At 37.8% G+C, this 21,331-nt stretch overlaps 1 protein-coding gene and 1 pseudogene across 9 annotated transcripts in view; one reads left to right on the forward strand and one right to left on the reverse strand.

Annotated features, from left to right (window-relative positions):
- The window catches only part of ZNF568 (zinc finger protein 568), a 153,384-nt gene that overhangs the window by 60,262 nt on the left and 71,791 nt on the right, over positions 1–21,331 (reverse strand). Inside the window, exons 1-5 of one of the 9 annotated variants that reach the window (XM_036064240.1) lie at positions 21,201–21,303; positions 19,892–19,958; positions 16,877–17,057; positions 16,000–16,279; positions 14,401–14,459 (exon numbers count right to left, since the gene is read on the reverse strand). In XM_036064240.1, the coding sequence (XP_035920133.1) occupies positions 14,401–14,459; positions 16,000–16,015 (75 nt within the window). In that variant the 5' untranslated portion in view covers positions 16,016–16,279; positions 16,877–17,057; positions 19,892–19,958; positions 21,201–21,303. Of the gene's footprint in view, positions 1–14,400; positions 14,460–15,999; positions 16,280–16,876; positions 17,058–19,891; positions 20,139–21,008; positions 21,130–21,200 lie in introns of those variants that run through there. The other 8 variants (XM_036064238.1, XM_036064241.1, XM_036064246.1 and 5 more) reach the window with 8 other exon arrangements.
- LOC115502524 lies at positions 351–1,226 on the forward strand (annotated as a pseudogene).

The following is a 21,331-nucleotide window of genomic DNA, read 5'->3' on the forward strand; positions in this document are numbered from 1 at the left end:
CTGAAGCCTGCTTCAGATTCTGTGTCTTCCTCTCTCTGTGCCCCTCCTTAGCTTTCTCTCTCTCTCTCTCTCTCTCTCTCTCTCTCTCAAAAATAAATAAAACATTAAAAAAAAAAAAGAATGGATTAAAGATCTAAATGGGAGACCTGAAAACATAAAATCTTAAAAGACAGCACAGGCACTAATTTCTCTGATATCAGCTGTAGCAATTTTTTTCTCTACAGGTCCCTGAGGCAAAGGAAACAAAAACAAAAATAGACTTGTGCCCCAGCGGTGGAGATATGAAGGCCCTCCCCATACCTCCTGTTGATCTCGTTGGTACTTGCCCTCACTCTCCTCTCCTGGCCCCCATGGAGAAGTTGTAAATCATCCAGAAGGTGAAGCTGGGCTGGGCAGGCCAAACACTACAGTGACATAGCCATCTGCATGAAGGCCATGACTGAGCAGGGTGCTGAGCTGTGCAACAAGGAACACAACCTGCTCTCAGTGTCCTATGAGAACATGGTCAGGGCTGCAGGTCCATGTGGAGGGTCATCTGGAGCAGTGACCAGAAAACTGACACCTCAGACAAGAAGTTGCAGTTGATTAAGGACTACTGGGAGAAAGTGGAGTCTAAACTGAGGTCCATCTGCACCATGGTGCTAGAATTGTTGGATAACTATTTAACAGCCTATGCAACTAATTATAAAAAGTAAGGTCTCCTATCAGAAAATGAAGGGAGATTACTTCAGGTATCTTGCTGAAGTTGCATATGGTGTTTATTGAAAACAAATGATCGATAATTCCCAAGGAGCTTACCAAGAGGCTTTTGATATAAGCAAGAAAGAGATGCAGCCTATACCCAATCCACCTCAGGCTGGCTCTTAACTTTTCTGTATTTTACTTTGAGATATTTACTAACCCAGACCTTTCCTGCACACTGGCTAAAACTGCTTGAGGACACTGCAGAACTTTATACACTGAATGAAGATTCATACAGAGACAACACCCTCATCATGCAGTTGAGGCATGTTAATAGAGACAACCTAACCTTATGGACATCAGACAGTGTAGTAGAAGAATGTGATATGGCAGAACGGGCAGAAAACTAAAAGCATATAAGGTGTCATCCTTCTTCCCTACAAGAAACCTTTTTACTCATCTCCATTCCTTATTCTATTTGGATTTCCTACAGCAAAGAAACCCATTCATGTGTATGGAATCAACTGTTTATAGTCTTTTCACACTGCAGCTTTGGGAAAACTCCATTCCTTGATTGTGTTTGGCTTGGTGTTCTTGCTGTGCAGTTACTGCTATAGAAAAGTATTAATAGGTTCATTTCATATAAACATTGATAACATTCAAACACTTATGTAGAGGACTAAAAATGTATTTGGTATTTAAGTAATCCGAACCAGTTCTGCAAGTGACTGTGTTTTATATTACTATGAAGATATGAAGATGCTGGGCGCCTGGGTGGCTCAGTCAGTTAAGCATCCGATTCTTGGTTTCCACTCAGGTAATGATTTCATGGATCGTGAATTTGAGCCCTACGTCAGGCTCTGAACTGACAGTGCAGAGCCTGCCTGAGGTTCTTTCTTTCTCCCTCTCTCTGCTCCTCTCCCACTCTTACTGTCTCTGTCTCTCTCAAAAGAAATATACTTAAAAAAAAAAAAAAGAAAATGTAGTTCATTACACTTTATAAGTGTTCTACATAACTTAATTTCTACTTTCCCTCCCTTACTCTCCTTCAGGGGTTTCCTTTCAGTAAGCAACTTTTCCATGCTCTTAATGTACTTGTTTTCGGTAGGAATCCAGAAGTATTAGATTAGACAATCCAGAAGTATTAGTATTAGATTAGTATTTGACATTTCTGTGCTCAGGGTCACAAATTGAAATGCCTCCCTTATCATATATGATGGAGGACTTGTCTAGCTGTGACAACAAGAAGTTTCCTTCAATTTTCATTTGTTGCTGTTTAAGTTGACAACTGCCCAAGAAAAATTCACCTACACCTCCAAAAAAAAAAAAAAAAAAAGCAAAAATAAAAGTATTGGGACTACAGCCACATAAAAAGCTTCTGTACAGCAAAGGAAACTATCAACAGAACTAAAAGGCAACCCATGGAATGTGAAAATATATTTGCAAATGACATATCTGATAAAGGGTTAGTATCTAAAATATATAAAAAACATAAAACTCAATACCCCAAAACCAAATAATCCAATTAAAAAATGGGCAGGAGGGGCGCCTGGGTGGCGCAGTTGGTTAAGCGTCCGACTTCAGCCAGGTCACGATCTCGCGGTCCGTGAGTTCGAGCCCCGCGTCGGGCTCTGGGCTGATGGCTCGGAGCCTAGAGCCTGTTTCCGATTCTGTGTCTCCCTCTCTCTCTGACCCTCCCCCGTTCATGCTCTGTCTCTCTCTGTCCCAAAAATAAATAAACGTTGAAAAAAAAAATTTTTTTAAAAATGGGCAGGAGACTACAATGAAAAGACTACAAAGAAAGATCACCACACACTTGTCAAAATGGCTAAAATCAACAACACAAGAAACCACTGGTGTTGGTGAGGATGTAGAGATAGGAGAACCCTCTTACACTATTAGTGGGAATGCAAACTGGTGTGGCCACTCTGGAAAACAGTATGGAAGTTCCTCAAAAAATTAAAAATCAAACTGTCCTACAATCCAGCAATTAAACAATTGGGTATTTACCCAAAGAACACAAAAATGCTAATTCAAAGGGATACATGCACCTCTGGGGCACCTGAGTGGCTTAGTCAGTTAAGCATTTGAGTCTTGATCTCAACTCAGGTCTTGATCTCAGGGTCATGAGTTTCAGCCCCGCACTGGACTCTGCACTGGGTGTGAAGCCTACTTAAAAATAAACAAAAAAACAAAACAAAAAGCAAAGAGATACATGCACCCCTATGTTTATTGCAGCATTGTTTATGATAGCCAAGACATGGCAGCATGTATACACACACACATACGCATGCATATATACGTGTGTGTATATACACACACACACACACACACACACACACACACACACACACACACACATATATATGCTGGAATGTAATTTAGTTATAAAAAAGAATGAAATCTTGCCATAACATGGATGGTCTAGAAAGTATAATGCTAAGTGAGATAATTCAGTCAGAGAAAGACAAATACCGTATGATTTGTCATATGTGGAATTTAAGGAATAAAATGAGCAAAGAGAAAAAACAAAGAGAGAGAGTGCAAACCAAGAAATAGACTCTTAACTATAGAGAACAAACTGATGGTTACCAGAGGGAAGGTAGGTAGAGGATGGGTAAAATGGGTGATGGGAATTAAGGAGTGCACTTGTCATGATGAGTACCAGGTGATTAAAACAAAAACTTAAAAAAAAAAAAAAAGGATAGTACAGTGAGAATGTCTCATCAGAAACAGATGAATAAAGAGACAGAGTTATAAAAGGAGCCAAATTCTGAAATTAAAAAGTACAATAACCGAAGTGAGAAATTCACTAGACAAGCTTAGAAGATCTGAATTGGCAAAATGAAGAATTAGCAAACTTGTAGACTAAAACAAGATTACACAATCTGAGGACCAAACAGGAGAAAGTATGAAGAAAAATAAACGGAACCTCAGAGAAATGTGGGACATCAAGTACACTATCAAATATATACATCAAGTATATCAATATACACATGGTAAAAGTACTAAAAGGACAAGAAAAAGATAAAGGTATTAAAAAACATGCCAAGAAATAGCTGAACACTATCCAAATTTGATGAAAAATACTCTATGAATCCAAGAAACTAAATGAGCTCCAAGTAAAAACATACACATACACACACACATCCAGGTAAATCATAGCAAAAATGCTGAAGGCCAGAGGCAAAGAGAAAATCTTGAAAGCAAAGTTATACTGGAATAAGGCAAATGACACCCACTGGGAACTCCAACCCATATGAACAAATGATGAAAACTAGAATGGGACACCTGGGTAGGATCCAACTCTTGATTTCAGCTCAGGTCATGATCTCACAGTTCATGGGATTGAGTTCTGTGTCAGGCTCTGTGCTGACAGCATGACAGCGTGGACTTGGGATTCTCTCTCTCTCTGCCCCTACCCTGCTCACTCTCTTTCTCTTAAAATAAATAAACATTAAAAAAAAAAAGATATAATATGAAATGCATTGGGTTTGTAACATGGATGTAATACACGTAACAATAATAATACAAAAAACAGAAGAGAGAATAGAGCTAGAGTAATGTCTCTATATCTTACTGGAATTTAGCATAAACTTGAAGATTCTTGTAAGTTAAAATGTATATGATGGGCCCTAGAACAAGCACAGAGAAAAATATAGTCAAAAATAATTTAAAAGTTAAAATTTTATAGTAGAAAACATTTACTTAAGGGAAAAAATAAGCAGTAAAGGAGAAACAAAAAAGACACGAACATAGAAAACATAAATCCAACAATTTTAGTGTTAACATTAGTAGTAAATGGATTAAACAATAATAAAAAAAAAATGGGGTAGACACTGTCGGACCTGAGCTAAGATCAAGAGTTGGATGCTTAACCAACTGAGCCACCTAGGCGCCCCGGGAACACAGATGTTTATAGCAGCTTTATTCAGAATTACCAAACTTAAAAGAAACCAAAATGTCCTTTAGTAGGTGAATGGATAAATAAACAGTGGTATATTCAGATAATGGAATATCATTCAGCACTAAAAAGAAATGAGCTATCAAGCCATGAAAAGACAGGGAGGAACCTTATAATGCATATTACTAAGTGAAGGAAGCTGATCTGAAAAGGCTATATACTGTATGATTCTAACTATGTGATGTTCTGAAACAGGCAAAACTACTATGGAGACAGTAAAAAGATCATTGATTGCCAGCAGTTGGTGGAGAGAGGAGCAATGAATAGAAAACAGAGGATTTTTAAGTTAGTGAAAATACTCTGTATGATACTATAATGATGAGTACATGCCATTATAAACTTGTCTAATTCCATCAACTGCACAAAATCAAGAGTGAACCCCAATGTAAACTATAGGCTTGGGGAATATAGGTCCACAAATTGTAATAAATGTACCAACCATTCTGGTGGAGAATATTGATAATATTCTGTCATGCAGGCTGTGCATGCATGGGGACAAGGAGTATATGGGAAATCTCTATACTTACAACTTTGCTATGAACCAAAAACTGCTCTTTAAAAACAAATAGAGGTGACTGGGTGGCTCAGTCAGTTAAGTGTCCGACTTTGGCTCAGGTCATGATCTCACAGTTCGTGGGTTTGAGCCCTACATCGGGCTCTGTGCTGACAGCTCAAAGCCTGGAGCCTGCTTCGGACTCTCTGTCTCCCTCTCTCTCTGTCCCTTCCTGCTCATGCCCTCTCTCTCTCTCAAAAATAAATAAACATAATTTTTTTTAAAAACAGACAAAAATATATAAAAATGATTATGAAGGATTTATCCCAGGAATGCAATATTGGTTTAACACCTGAAAGTCAATTAATGAAATACATGGTATCAACGGAATAAAGAACAAAAACCACATGATCATCTCAACAGATGCAGAAAAAGCACTTAACAAAACCCAAAATTTGGGGGCACTTGGGTGGCTCAGTCCATTGAGCGTCGGACTTCGTCTCAGGTCACTATCTCATAGTTCGTGGGTTTGAGCCCTGCATTGGGCTCTGTGCTGATAGTTCAGAGCCAGGAGTCTGCTTCAGATTCTGTCTCTCTCTCTCTCTATCTCTCTCTCTCTCTCTGCTCCTCCCCTGCTTGTGCTCTCTCAAAAATAAATAAACATTAAAAAAAAAAAAAAAAACCTCCAACATCTTTTCATGATAAAAACACTCAACAAACTAGCAAAAAAGGGAAACTTCCTCAATGCTATATAAAGCATCTACAGAAAATCTACAGCTAACATAATAAATGGTAATAGACTAAATGCTTTCCTGTTAAGGTCAGGAGCAAGACAAGGATGTACACTTTTATTCAACATTGTGATGAATGTTTTAGACAGAGTAATCAGGCAAGAAAACGAAATAAAAGGCATCCAGATTAGACGGAAAAAGTAAAACTATTTTCATATGGCATAATTTTGTATATAGAAAATCTAAGGAATCCACTACAATTCTATTAGAACTAATAAACAACTCAGCGAGTTTGCAGGATATAAGATCAACACAAAAACCTCACCTGTATTTCTAGACACTTGTAGAGAACATCCAAAAATGAAATAAAGGGGCATCTGAGTGGTCCAGTCAATTAAGAGTCTGACTCTTGATCTCGGCTCAGGTTGTGATTTCATGCTTTGTCATTTCGAGTCCCGTATTGGAATTCATGCTGACAGTGGGGAGCCTGCTTGGGATTTTCCCTCTCTCCCTCTCTTTCCCTCTCTCTCTCTCTCTGCCCCTCCACTGCTCATGTGCTTGCACTCTCTCCCTTTGTCTCAAAATAATAAATAAACAAAAAATAAAATTAAGAAAACAATCCCATTTACAATAGCATCAAAAAGAATAAAATACTTAAGGACAAATTTAACAAATACTTGTCAAACTTATATTCTGAAAATTATAAAATATTATTGAAAGACATTTTAAAGACCTAAAAAAAAGAAAAACACCCCATGTGCACGGATTGTAAAACGATATTAGATGACAATACACCTCAAACTGATCTACAAATTCAATGGAGTCCCTATCAAAATACCAGTTGCCTTTTTTTTTTTTTTTTTTTTTTTTTTTTTTTTTACAGAAATGGCAAAGGTGATCCTAATAAAATTCTTATAAAAATGCAAGGGACACAGAACAGTCAAAACAATCATGAAAAAGAAAAAAAAAAAACCAAACCTGGAGGACTCAACACTTCCCAATTTCAAACATAATACAAAGCTACAATAATCAAGACAGTTACGGTACTAGCATAAGTATAGACATATGACATCAATGTGAATAAAGCAGAGATTTCAGAAATGAACCCTCACATTTTAGTGATTTTACGCAAAGGTGCCAAGACAATTCACTGGGGAAAAGAATAGTCTTTTCAACACGTGTGCTGGAGCAACCAGATTATCTAAATGCAAAACAGTGAAGTTGAATCCCTACCTCATACCAGGTACAAAAATTAACTCCAAGTGAATCAAAGACCTAAAGCTAAGAGTTAAAACTATACAATTTTTAGAAGAAAACATAGGTGTAGGAGCTTCCAGGTTGGTGAATACAGGGAGGTGTGTTTGGAGAGAGGAGGGAAGCTCTATGCTGAAGGAGAGATCTGGCTGAAACGTAAAACAGGGATGAGATGAAAAAGGAAATGGGCAAGATCAAGGAATGCCAACATAACAGAGATTCAACTACAGAATTAAAATACCCAGGAGATGAAAAATATTTTTTAATCGATATTGGAGGGTATAAAGGACAGAGCTGTCAATGTGACCATGGACATGAGAACTAAGAAGCTCTCCTAGGATGCAAAGTAAAATAACAAAGAGATGAAAATGTTGAAAGAGGATGACAAATATGGAGGATGGAGAATGGATCTAATCCAAAAACTATACTCAATTTTGTAAGATGATGACAAATATGGAGATGGAGAATGAAGATTTAATCTAAACACTATACTCAATGTATTGTATACACGATACAAAGTAAAACCAAAGGCACAAATGAAAAAGAATTAAAGGAGCTGAAATAAAAATAGAGATATTATGACAATGTTAATGGGTGTTAATTGTAATCTTGAATTAGGCAATGGATTTTTAGATATGACACCAAAAGCATAAGCAACAAAAGGGGGGGGAAATGGACATTAGATAAATATAAAAATTTTGTGCTTTCAAGGCCATCATCAAGAAAGTGAAAAGACAATTCACAGCTTCGACTTGAGCTGTTGGGTAGCCTCAAGTCTGCTTGTCATGTATTCATTCAGGTGAAAGGGCAGCAGTTTCCTGGGGCAAGCTCTTCACTTGACTTCGTTCACGTACTTTAGTGATCTGGCAAGACCAGTTGACCTGCATCCCAAAGCAGAGCCCCAAACCCACATAGTCAACCTACAGATGCCAAGCATGATAACAGAAGCAGAAAAGCAGAATAGATATCTAATTAACACATACCTAACTGGAAAAAATTTTCAAAGTACTAGGCTCTCAAAGTAGAACTCGATTTAGACATTTTTCCTGGTTAACAGTGAGGCTGTAGAGTCTGACATCAAAATTTACTGGCTTCAAAATTTACTAATTGTGTGACCTCAACAATAGCCAAATTTGAGTCTCAGTTTCCTCATCTGTAAAGTGTCATTTTCCTCAACAGGTTGACGTAAGAACTAAAGGAGACAAAAAATGAGAAGCACTCAGAACTAAGCATGGGACCCAGTAATCATTCAATAAATGTTTTAGGAATATATAATCCCTAAGGAATATAAAGTATAACAAAGATAAGGAAAAACAACAAAAGAGAAAATGCATTTTTCATGAGTTCTAATAAATTAGCATCAAAACATCTTTTCCACTAAATCTAGTAAATGAGCATAAATCTCACAGAGGAAAAAAAAAACAAATGAAGATCACACTCCTGAAAAAACATATAAAACAAGTAACAAAAGACCTTGAAATAAATATGGGTTAATTTCTGACTGTATAAAAAGATGAGTCAGTGCTTTAAAATAGTCTACTTTCCTAAGATGTTAACTCTCTTTACATATATATGTTAAAAATGCCATATTAGTAGTAAGGAACAAAGAGATTGAACCTTAAAAAACATAAATTCAAAGTTTGTGTCATGGGACACCTGGGTGGTTTAGTCTGGTTAAGCGTCCGACTCTTGATTTCGGCTCAGGTCATGATCTCACAGCAGTGGGATAGAGCCCAGTGTGGAGCCTGCTTAAGATTCTCTGTTCCTGTCCCTCTGCCCCTCCCTGACTCTCTCTCAGACTCTCTCTCCCTCAAAAAACAAAACAAAAACAAACAAAAAAATCCCACAGATTTTGTGTCATTAAGTTTTATTCCTTTTCCTGTCAAAAAAAAAAAAAAAAAAAAAAAAAAAAAGATGGGTATCCCCATAGCCCTGGCAACAAGATTTAACATCTCCAAAGGTCTTGCTGGTACCACAGCACTTTCCTCTCCATTTTTAAGATACTTATTAGGACAAATCTTTTTAAAAAATGACAAAGTTTACAATAAAGGCATAAAGGCAATTGCATGTCACTTCTGTAGTATATATGATGCTGGCAACTTTTTCTAAAAAATTATTTTTTCCTAAAGTTACACAAATATTAGGGATACCTGGGTGGCTCAGTCAGTCAAATGTGCGACTCTTGATTTTGGCTCAGGTCATGATCTCGTGGTTTGTGAGTTCAAGTCCCAAGTTGGGCTATGCACTGACAGCATAATGACATTTAAAAATGTCTAGCATAGGGGCGCCTGGGTGGCGCAGTCAGTTAAGCGTCCGACTTCAGCCAGGTCACGATCTCGCGGTCCGTGAGTTCGAGCCCCGCGTCGGGCTCTGGGCTGATGGCTCAGAGCCTGGAGCCTGTTTCCGATTCTGTGTCTCCCTCTCTCTCTGCTCTCCCCACCTCGTGCTCACTCTCTCTCTCTCTCTCTCTCTCTCAAAGTAAATAAACTTTAATTAATTGATTAGTTATATTTTTTTAATGCTTATTGTTTTAACGCCCAACCAACTGAGCCATCCAGGTGCCCCAATAAATAAACTTTAAAAAGATTACAGAACAGGGCGCCTGGGTGGCTCAGTTGGTTAAGCATCTGACTTCAACTCAGGTCACGATCTCGCAGTTTGTGGGTTCAAGCCCCGCATCGGGCTCTGTGCTGACAGCTCAGAGCCTGGAGCCTGCTTTGGATTCTGTGTCTCCCTGTCTCTCTCTGCTCCTCCCTTGCTCATGCTCTGTCTCTTTCTGTCTCTCAAAAATAAATGTTAAAAAAATTTTTTTTAAAGATTACACAATTTCTTTATCCATTCATCAGTTGATGGACATTTAGGCTCTTTCCACAATTTGGCTATTGTTGAGAGTGCTGCTATAAACATTGGGGTACAAGTGCCCCTATGCATCAGTACTCCTGTATCCCTTGGGTAAATTCCTAGCAGTGCTATTGCTGGGTCATAGGGTAGGTCTATTTTTAATTTTCTGAGGAACCTCCACACTGCTTTCCAGAGCGGCTGCACCAATTTGCATTCCCACCAACAATGGAATACTATGTGGCAATGAAAAGAATGAAATATGGCCTTTTGTAGCAACGTGGATGGAACTGGAGAGTGTGATGCTAAGTGAAATAAGCCATACAGAGAAAGACAGATACCATATGGTTTCACTCTTATGTGGATCCTGAGAAACTTAACAGAAACCCATGGGGGAGGGGAAGGAAAAAAAAAAAAAGAGGTTAGAGTGGGAGAGAGCCAAAGCATAAGAGACTGTTAAAAACTGAGAACAAACTGAGGGTTGATGGGGGGTGGGAGGGAGGGGAGGGTGGGTGATGGGTATTGAGGAGGGCACATTTTGGGATGAGCACTGGGTGTTGTATGAAAACCAATTTGACAATAAATTTCATACATTGAAAAAAAAATAAAGTGTAAATAGTTTAAAACTCAAAAAAAAAAGATTACACAAATATTAAATATTCCTTTAAGAACTTAGAGCATGACACACAACATTTTTTTCATATTTCTTCTTGGCTATTTTATATCCTTACTTTTCAAATATATTCTAGACTCAGTTTGAATAGACTTGCCTTATTCTAAGAAAAATATTTAGAATCTTTACTAAGTCTAAAGATTAATTTAAAATTAAATTGGTTTAATAGTGATGGATCTTATCCAAAACATATGCTTTAAAAATGTATTGAAATCCTCTTTTAGGCCACATTAATATTTTAAGTTTTTTTCTCCCATATTTTTTTCCTTATGGTTTTTTTTCTACTTTTACTATCTTCCATTTTATTTATTTTTAGTTTATTTATTTTATTTATTTATTGAGAGAGAGAGAGAGAGAGAGAGAGAGAGAGAATCCCAAGCAGGATCCACACTGTCAGCATAGAGCCTGATGCAGAGCTCAGACTCACAAACTGTGAGATCATGACCTGACCTGAAACCAAGTCAGATGCTTAACTGATTGAGCCACCTATGTGCCCCTCTTCCATTTTATTTTTGAGCTGGTTGTGATTTATATATAGAATGCTATTGGTTTTATATAAATTAATTTTGTGTCCATATGAGATTGAGTTCTATTATTTCTCTTCAGCTGCCCACGTCCATAACTGTATCATCTAGATATCATAATTTTGCACACACCTTCCCAATTTGTATCTCACATTTTTTTCTCTTTTTACATGACTAGGCATATAGAATTATAGTAAATAAATGTGGTAGCATGGGGGTTTATGGGTTTGAGCCACGGATTGGGCTCTGTGCTGTCAGCATGGAGCCTGCTTCTGGTCCTCTGTCCCGTCTCTGTTCGTCCCTGACTTGCTCTCTCTCTCTCTTTCAAAAATAAATAAAACATTAAAAAAAAACTTAAAAAAATAAAAAATAAATAAAATTCAAGTGGAACCACAGGGGTTCCAAAGTAGCTAAGAAATTTCTAAAAGACTATGAACAACATATGTGTGGTGTGTGGTGGGAGATGGGGAAATCCTTGCCTATGTAACAGGGTTATTTTAAAATTATGGTAATTAAAACAATGTAAACACACCCACACACAGAAGTATAGTACTGGTATAGATGTAGACAAATAGAATAAAGAAAGAGAATAAAGAAACAATTAAGAAACAATTAAGCATGTACACGATAAAGGTGGCATCACAAAGGAAATATCTATTTAACAACGGTGTTGGAACAACTGGTCTACATGCAAAAATGGTCTGTTTTCTTTTCAAAACAGACTATCTCTATAACCTAACATTATGAAAGCTATCTTAGAATGGGGTGCTTAGGTGGCTCAGTTGGTTGAGCATCCAACTCTTGATTTCATTTCAGGTCATGATCTTACAGTTCATGGGATTGAGCCCCATGTCGGGCTCTGTGCTGACAGCACAGAGCCTGCTTGGAATTCTCTCTCTCCCTCTTTCTCTCTCTTCCCCTCCCCTGCTTGCATGTACTGTCTCTCAAAATAAATAAACTTAAAAAAAAAAAAAAAAGCTATCTTAGAAAAGACCAACATTGGCAATTCATGAAAGAAAGGACTATTATATACTGATGCTGTATATTGACTGAATTCTTATTGTATATGGCCCATATTTATAATATGCTAAATGTAACTATCCAAATTTAAAGTGTCTATACAACAAAAGATACAAAACAACATAAAAGTGATAGATTAGGCAAAGGTATCTATATAAATCTTAATGCTAAAACAGGCATTCTTAAAATTCCCTAAAATCAAGTAGAAAAAAGACTAATATAAAATGAACAAATAATATGAACAGTCAATTGCATTCCTTCATTCATGAGTGGGCTTCAATCTGTACAGTATCATGGTGTGGTCCTAGAGTCAGGTTGTATGGTTTGAATTCTGGCTTTAATATACACGTCATACATGAAGTTATGCCAACTTCTTAACCTTTGTGCTTTACTTCCTTCCTTGGTAAAAACTAAAATAATAATATCTACTTTACAAGCTTCTGATAATGATTACATGAAATAAGCTACGTAAAGTTTATAGCATAATACACCTGGCACATAATAAAGCTATTATTGTCGTAGAAAAATTTTTCTAGCTGCTTTTCTAGCTGTAGTTTATTCACACATAAATAAAAATTGCCATGGACTAGATTTATATCCGTATTGTAGAATGAATTTGGGACTGCAAGCCCAGGAACAGAGGCAGTCTATTTCTATTTGATAGTCCAAAACATTTGGCTTTCATATCTGACAAGAGCTATTATGAATTTTTTGATAGCTACGAGTATCCCACTTGCACACCACAACTGCTTGATCTCCAGATTTCTACTACATAGACAAAATGCATGTGTGAACTAATTATTTGGAATCTTCTTATAAAAGATGGTCATTACCCACCAATTCAAAATACGCCTAAAAAATGTAACTGCAAATCTGAACAGTCTTTTTCTTTTTGACATTAATATTTTAAAATATTTACTGGCCACCTTCATTTCTTCCAACTGCCTCTTCATGTTCTTCGTGATATTTTCTGTTTTCTTAATTATTGGTTTTTAAGAATTGTTAGTATATTTATGCGGCATTACAAAAGCTGTTCCCTTTTATAAAGGCAAAATAAGCTGTTTGCCTTATTACAGTGTTTAAGGGTTTTACCAAAAAGAAGGATTAATTGTATGAACCCAAACCAGGCATATTCTCTTTTATCTCATTGGCTTCATATGTCAAACTAAAAAGGCAATCAATGAATACAGCCAACATATCCCAAGGCCTTTTCAGGTGGGAAGGACTTCTACAGCTAACAATTATTAACAATACTTATCATTTATGGAGCACTTAGTATATGCATTGAACCCTCCCAATATTCCTATGGGGTAAGTATTATTATAATTCCCATTTATAAACAATTAAAGCCAAAGAGATTAAGAAACCTGCCCATAACATGCACTTAGTAAGTTGCTGGGCCAAGATATGAACCTAAGTCTCCACAGGCCTAGGGAAGCACTCTGCCAACAGGAGAAATAACTGCATGAACCACATGATCACACATCCAAAAGAAGTGTGTTTGTGTGTCTCAGGATGGAAAGTATAAGCTGAGAAAAAGAGGTAGCGAAGTGGATAATATTTAAACCACAGAGGTGTAAGGGATTCTAGAATTGGAAACAAAAAGAATTAAGAGCAAAGGAGAACAAGTCATTTTGCAAGAAGACAAAGAATACTGCATCCTCTGAGTCAATAATAAAAAAAAAAATGTGGAAAGCTATAGATAAGAGAACTAGATTTTTCCATAGAATGTTAGTATGTTTTAGCTCAATTTGTAAAAATCTCAACTGAAGAAAATATATATGTAGGATCATTTTAAAGATGTGTTCTATTTACTTTTCCAGATAATTTTAGTTTTTAATCTTTGGCCAGGACAGACTTTGAAAAAATCTAAGCTTAAAAGTATAAGAATGATGGTGCCAATGAAAAGCTTTCTCTTTCCTTCCTTCCTTAATAGCTTTTTCCTCATAAACAGTGCAAATTATGGAATAAACTTTGTGTCACAGTTTGCTTTTGTTTCTCCCACTCATTTTCAAATTGAACTCAACTTTAATAACTTTGTATGGGCCTGTTTCTGTATAGCCGTATCCCAAATTTTACCTGGTTCTGATCTTCCATCTGTATTTTTCCTCACCTTAATTTTCATCAATTTAGTTTTTTTCCAATATACTGGTATGTTAAGGTAACCCACTACTACTGCATTGTAAAATAATACAGGAAACAAATAAATGCTTAAAACGTACAAGAGACCTGGTCATATCGTCTTCTTCCTCCAAAAGGTCAGAGTCCTGAGAATGCCAAGCTGAGGGAAGAGAAATAAAGCAAATTTACTTCAGAGCTCCAGACAAAGGACTATAGAAATCTTCAGTACCAGGTGGCTATAATATCATCTATAATGATCCTCAAAGCACTGAGAAATGTTAGTGACCGCTAGGCTATAGAGATGCTGAAATGTACATGAAAGACTAATGTAATCATACAGGGTCCAATGGGAATTTATGAAAGGCTAAGTACAGGGTGCCCAATGAATTTATTGACAATATAGCTTTTCCCTAGGAACCTGTTATTTTATTCTTACTAGGAAATTTATTTCAAGTACATACTAATAAATACTACAAAGATTAAAAAATTATATAATTTATGAAGCACTGCAAAAAACGTGGGAAAACTTTCATCAGAGACAAGTTATAGGCATTGTGAAACATTCTTATGATGGAAAAAATAAAATGCGATCATGATTCTAATGATATTTTCAAACAATTTAATTTAAATTTTAATCTAAAAAACTCATAGAAGAGTGCATATTTGCATTTACTTCTGCCCTCTTCCAAACCCAACCATGATGAAAGTAAAGGAACAAAGGAAGCTGAATTTCACAAGGATAAAGAATATAGAGACTTCAGATAAGAGATATCAACAAAATTTTGGAAGCTAGAGACAGATGACTGTTATCTAATTAACTAGAGAAAGCTGCAGCTTAAGTGAGGGTGGGGGAAGGGTGGGGAAACCATGGCAGAACCCTTGAAAGGCTTAGGAATGGGACACTAGGTACCAGGAGTATGGGATGGGAACCAAATGCAGGGATGGGAACAGGAGCAATGTAGAGAAAATAAGGGAATTAAAGTGAAAGTTGTAATGTTGAAAGATGAGGTATCCTCCCTCTCCCCTCTCATCACTTCCTACCCTTATTTGCCTTCCCAAAGCATTTCTGGCTTATACTCCTCAAGCAAAATCTAGGACTTCTTGCTGGGAAAACTGACCAGCCCACCCCCTCACCCCAAAATAGATGCATATCCTGGCATCTGGTCAACCTTCAACCTCTAATAACACCATATTAGAAAGAAGGACTAGGAGAAGTGAGTGGGGGAAGGGTAGGATGAGGAAGACAAGAAAGAGGTTAGGTAGAAAACAGAGATAAATCCCTATCTCCATTGTCAAAAGTCACCAGGAAATATCTAAAACTGAGAAATCAAGCATGAGCTGTATGAGGATGTTATTCAGGAAAGTGGAACTGAACACCAAAATGTTCAAAATGGTTGCTTCTAGGGAGTGGGATCAAGGGATGCGAAAGGATAGAGTAGGAAATTTTGCTTATGGTTATATATTTGACAGCCCTTTACAAAAAAATCTAAATGTAAGAGAGATAGAAATTACATTTAAAATACTTATTTAAAAAAATCAAGTGAATAAATAAAAAACAAATGTCTACCCTGCACAGTCAATTACCACCAATATGAACTTTCTTGTTAGGAGTACTGAATTTCCTAACTCTTTTTACTCTTTCTGCCCCTCAATGTACAGCCTTGCTCTCCTAAACTCTGCTCATCTCTGAACCACCTCACCTCTCCTTTCCATCATCTGGGTAAAACGCTCCACTGTCACACAGCTACTGCTGATGTCTCAAGGTTGAGAAGTCATTCAGGCTTTGCCCACTCAGGGCAGAAGGGTTAAAATAAGCTGCAGATCCAGCAATTCCAGGGTCCACTCTATCTCAGGACTCTACAGCCTCCAGGAGAGGTCTCAGGTCAGAAGGTCTCCTTCCATGATGGATACCTGTCCTCCAGGCTTCCTTTTAGTTATATCACAGATCTGTCTTATCTTTGTGGAGGGAGGACCTGTGGGCTTATGATACAAATCCAATTTACTTGTTTTTTCTCACTAGATCCCTATGGTAACCAGCCTCCAAGATGGCTCCTAATGATCACTGCCTTATGGTATTCATGGTTTTTGTACACCCTTCCCATGCTGAATAGAGTCGATCTGTTTAACCAATAGGATGTTGCAGAAATGACAGTGTGTGACTTCCGAAATTAAGCAATATATGACATTGTGGTTTTTATATTGTACATTTTTGAACCATGCACTTTGAGAGAAGCCAGCCACCATTCCATGAAGACACTCAACCACCGATAGGGAGAGGCTCCTGCCCTCAGCTAACACTAGCTTGCCAGCCACCTAGGAGGCAAATCCTCCACCTCTAATCTAGTCTTCCAAAGACTGCAGCTTTGTCAACATCTTGACTGCGGCTTCATGAAATATCTGAGCCACAGTATCCAGATAAATTGTTCCTCATTCCCCACAGAAAGTGAGACAATAAATATTTCCTGTTGTTTAAGCCACTAAATTTTAAGGTAATTTGTTACACAATAGTAGATAACTAATACAGCCCCAAACAATTAACTTCCTTGCTTATAATTCACATTCATTGGAATCACTGACCAGAGAGGCTGGATCCAGAGACAGCAGAAATCTGGAGGAAAACTCAAAGACTTAGCAACCTAGGTTGAACCAAGTGCTCAGGAGAAACACCAAGACTATAGATAAACAAGGTAAACACTACAGTGATGTTCACATAGTGTCTGCTCTTCAAATATCTTCTGTGAACATAAAGGTGCAGACCCTGTGAAGAGACAAATACAAAGGTGAGTAAAAAAAAAACAGCTTTGCAGCAACTCTAGATTTGGAGTAAAAGAGAGCTGCAGCTATTCCATTTCCCATTTATCTTCGCAACTGAGGTAAAAGAGTTGCAATTTAGAATTCCAATACTCTTCATCTGAAATGAGAATTATACTCACATCACAATGATATTGGATGAATAAAATGGCCAAGTTAAGAAATATTATCATCTGCTCTGAGCCTTTAGTAGGTAAAAAGTAAAATAATAATATGCAAGAGAATAATCCTTGCACTGTATAACAGAACAAAATAAAACAGTAACGTTCAATTACAATAATTTTGAGATATCCTAATATCTAATATCCTAATATCCGTCACACAGTTTCTATTTTTTCCCCTGTAGCAATTATCACTAACAAACTATATAATTTATTTATCATACATATTGTCTGTGTATCCCCTCATATAAACTCCATGAAAACAGGGATTTATTTTATCTGTTTTTGCCATTGATGATAGGTGCTCAAAAAAATATGTTCATTAAAATGGTGTCAGGGCGGGGCGCCTGGGTGGCTCAGTCGGTTAAGCGTCCGACTTCAGCCCGGGTCACGATCTCGAGGTCCGTGAGTTCGAGCCCCGCGTCAGGCTCTGGGCTGATGGCTCAGAGCCTGGAGCCTGCTTCTGATTCTGTGTCTCCCTCTCTCTCTGCCCCTCCCCCGTTCATGCTCTGTCTCTCTCTGTCTCAAAAATAAATAAACGTTAAAAAAAAAAATTAAAAAAAAAATGGTGTCAGGGCACCTGGGTGGCCCAATCAGTTAAGCGTCCGACTTCAGCTCAGGTCATGATCTCAGGGTTCATGGGTTTGAGCCCCGCATCAGGCTTTGTGCTGACAGCTCAGAGCCTGGAGCCTGCTTTGGTTTCTGTGTCTCCCTCTCTTCTCTTCTCCTCCCCTGCTTGCTCTCTCTCTGAAATAAATTTAAAAAACATTTAAAAAATTTTTAAATGGTGTAGCCACAGTGTGCCTGGGTGGCTCAGTTAGTTGAGCGGCTGACTTCAGCTCGTCATGATCTCACAGTTCATGGGTCCAAGCCCCGTATCAGGCTCTGTGCTGACAGCTCAGAGCCTGGAGCCTGCTTCAGATTCTATGTCTCCCTCTCTCTCTGCCACACTCTGTCTCTCCCCCCCCTCCCAAAATAAACATTAAAAAAAAATTTTTTTAATGGTGTAGCTACTATGGAAAACAGTATGGCAGTCAAAAAATGAAAAACAGAATTACCATATGATCCTAAAATTCCACTTCTGGGGATGTACCCAAAAAACCTGAAAGCAGGGACTTGTACACCCATGTTTACGGCAGCATTATCTGCAATAGTCAAAAGGTGGAAGCAACCAAAGAATGTGCTGACAGATGAATGGATAAACAAAATGTGGTGCATACATACAGTGGAATCTTAGCCTTAAGAAGGAAGGAAATTCTGATACATGCTTTAACATGGATGAATCTTGAGGACATTATGCTAAGTTAAACCAGTCACAAAAAGACAAATACTGTATGATCCAAACTATATCAGGTACTAAGTCAAATTCATATAGACAGAAAGTAGAATAGTCGCTCAGACTGGGGAATCCAAGGAATGGGGAATTATTGTTTAATGGGTATAAAGTCTTGCAAGATGAAGAGTTCTATGGATGGATGGACGGATGGTGATAGTGTTATAGCAATATGAATGTAATGCCATTGAACTCAACATTTAAAAATGATTAAAATGTTAAATGTTTTTAGCTTTATTGAAGTATAATTAATACACAAAAAATTGCACACATTTAACATATACATCCTGGTGAGTTTGGACAAATGCATATATCCAGTACCAATTCCATAACCAAAGTACTAAACATATCTATTACCTCTAAAAATTTCGTGTTCTTTTGTGTTTTGTTTCTGTAAGAATAATTAACATGAAATCTATAGTTTTAACAAAGTTCATAATACTGCTTTGTTAATATAGGTTCTATGTTGTACTGATCTCTAGAACTTATTCATCTTGCACAACAGAAACTTTATACCCACAGAACAACAATTCTCCATTTCCCTCTACTCCCAAGCTCTGGCAACCATTTTTCTCTTCTCATGCTTCTTGAATCTGTTTTATATATGTCATACAAACGGAATTATGTAGTACTTGTCCTGCTACTGGCTTATTTCACATAGCATAATTGTTCTCCAGGTTCATCCATGTGGTCACAAATGGCAGGTTTTCCTTCTTTGCATAATATTCCATTGTATATATATGCCACATTTTCTGTACCTGTTTATCTGTCGATGAATGTTTCCCTATCTTGGCTATTGTAAATAATGCTGCAATTAAAATGGGGGTGCGGATATTAAGATGGTAAATTTTATGTTATGTGCTAAGTTATCTCTATTTTATCAAAATTTAAAAATATATATACACATATACACATATATATAAAAACACATATGTACACATTTTTATATATACATACACACACACACACACACATATATATATATACACATAAATATGTATTTAACAAATGAACTCTACTAACTTGGGGCATTTAAAGTCAGAAGAAAGTAATACATTAGACAAGAATAACACAGAAATGAGTGGGTAGTTTGGAGTTCAAGTGTTTGAAAATCTTAAGTTGGGATTTTGCTATGTGTGCGTATTACAAATTCAAGGAAAATAAAAGAAACCAAAGCACTGAAGAGGGAAAGGGGAATAAGGTAAATGTGCACAATAAAAAAGTCGCAATAAGTAAAAAACAAATTTATATCAGCAATGCCAATAAATGCAAAGGAATTAAACTCACCTATTAAAACAACATTCACACAGGATAAAAGAGTAAAAAGCCCAGCAATATACTCTTTACAAGAGATCTGAAGCATAAAAACATAAAAAGAAGGGGTTGGAAAATGAAATTCCTGGGTAATACAATAACAAAACCTGAAAAGGAATATTATCAGACAAAAGAGAACTTGGACTAAAAGGCATTCACCAGGATAAAGAGACGTGTTTTGTAATGTGGTAGATTAGAATCTTGGTCTCAATTCTTCACCCCCCCCCCCCCCCCCCCCCCCCACTAATATTCACTCTTCACCATGTAACTTTGCCTTGTGCTCCCATTTTGGGTGTAACTGACATTAAGCTTAGCCATGTGGCTTGCTTTGACTAACGTATTATTAGCATATTTAGGAGCAGAGGTTTTTAAGGGTGTTTGTATGATCTGTCTTGGGCTCTGGTGATTCATAATGAGGAGAACATGTCATGATTAACCACTGTCCTTTTAGCCTGAGCAGCAGAAAGAACACATGTGGAGCAGATCTAAATCCATACTGCAGTCCAGCCAACCCCAGCCTAAGTAAACTCAACACAGAAAACCTGTGAACAGGTGACCATGAGAATAAATGCTTGCTGTAGTTCGTCACTGAGTTTAGGGGTAGTTTGCTAGGCAGCATTATTATCATAACAATAGCTAAATTATACATATGATAAGAAGCAAGCCATTTGATGCTGAGATAATGAACCTGGAAAAGGTCGACAGGAAAACTGGAAAGCAGCAGAAAAGCGCCAAGAACTTCCAGGGAAAAAAAGACAGCAAAGGAGACTAAGGAGTGGCCAAGGAGGGCAGGGAGGACTGCTTAAAACCAAATACAAAAAAAATTTATACAGATTTTTTTTCCAAGCAGTTACCAACCATGACAAACGCTACACCGAAGTCAACTCAAATAAGACAAGAACCACTACACATCACAAACACCTCACCATCGACCTTCTCCGAGAACCACACAAACACCCTACCGTCACACACAACCACAACACCACAATCATATATCCCATCACAATTACTCCATTACACTCACACGCAACCACGCCCCCTTACTCTCACACACATCACCACACACACACACACACACACTGACTCCCACCACAGTTTCTTCTTCCAATAACTCCAACCACCCGACAGGCGCGTACTTCCCAACCCCGGGCACTTTGCACCGCTGCCACTCCAGACGCGCAGGGCCTCCTCAGAGGCCCCGCCCCGTGAGCAACGCAACTGAGCAGCCCAGACACCTCAAACCCCTCCCCCATGCCCCGCCGCGGGGACGCGGTAGCGTCACCTGCTGGAAACGCCCGAATGCGCATCCACAGCGCAGTATGTGGGAGGCTGGGTGAAAGCGACCCACAAGAAAGGTCCAGGCCAGGCGCCGGCAAGGCTGAACCATCCCTTCGCGCCCGCCTCCCAACGGAC

The sequence above is a fragment of the Lynx canadensis genome, chromosome E2 (genome assembly GCF_007474595.2).
Source record: "Lynx canadensis isolate LIC74 chromosome E2, mLynCan4.pri.v2, whole genome shotgun sequence".
NCBI classification, from domain to species: domain Eukaryota; kingdom Metazoa; phylum Chordata; class Mammalia; order Carnivora; family Felidae; genus Lynx; species Lynx canadensis.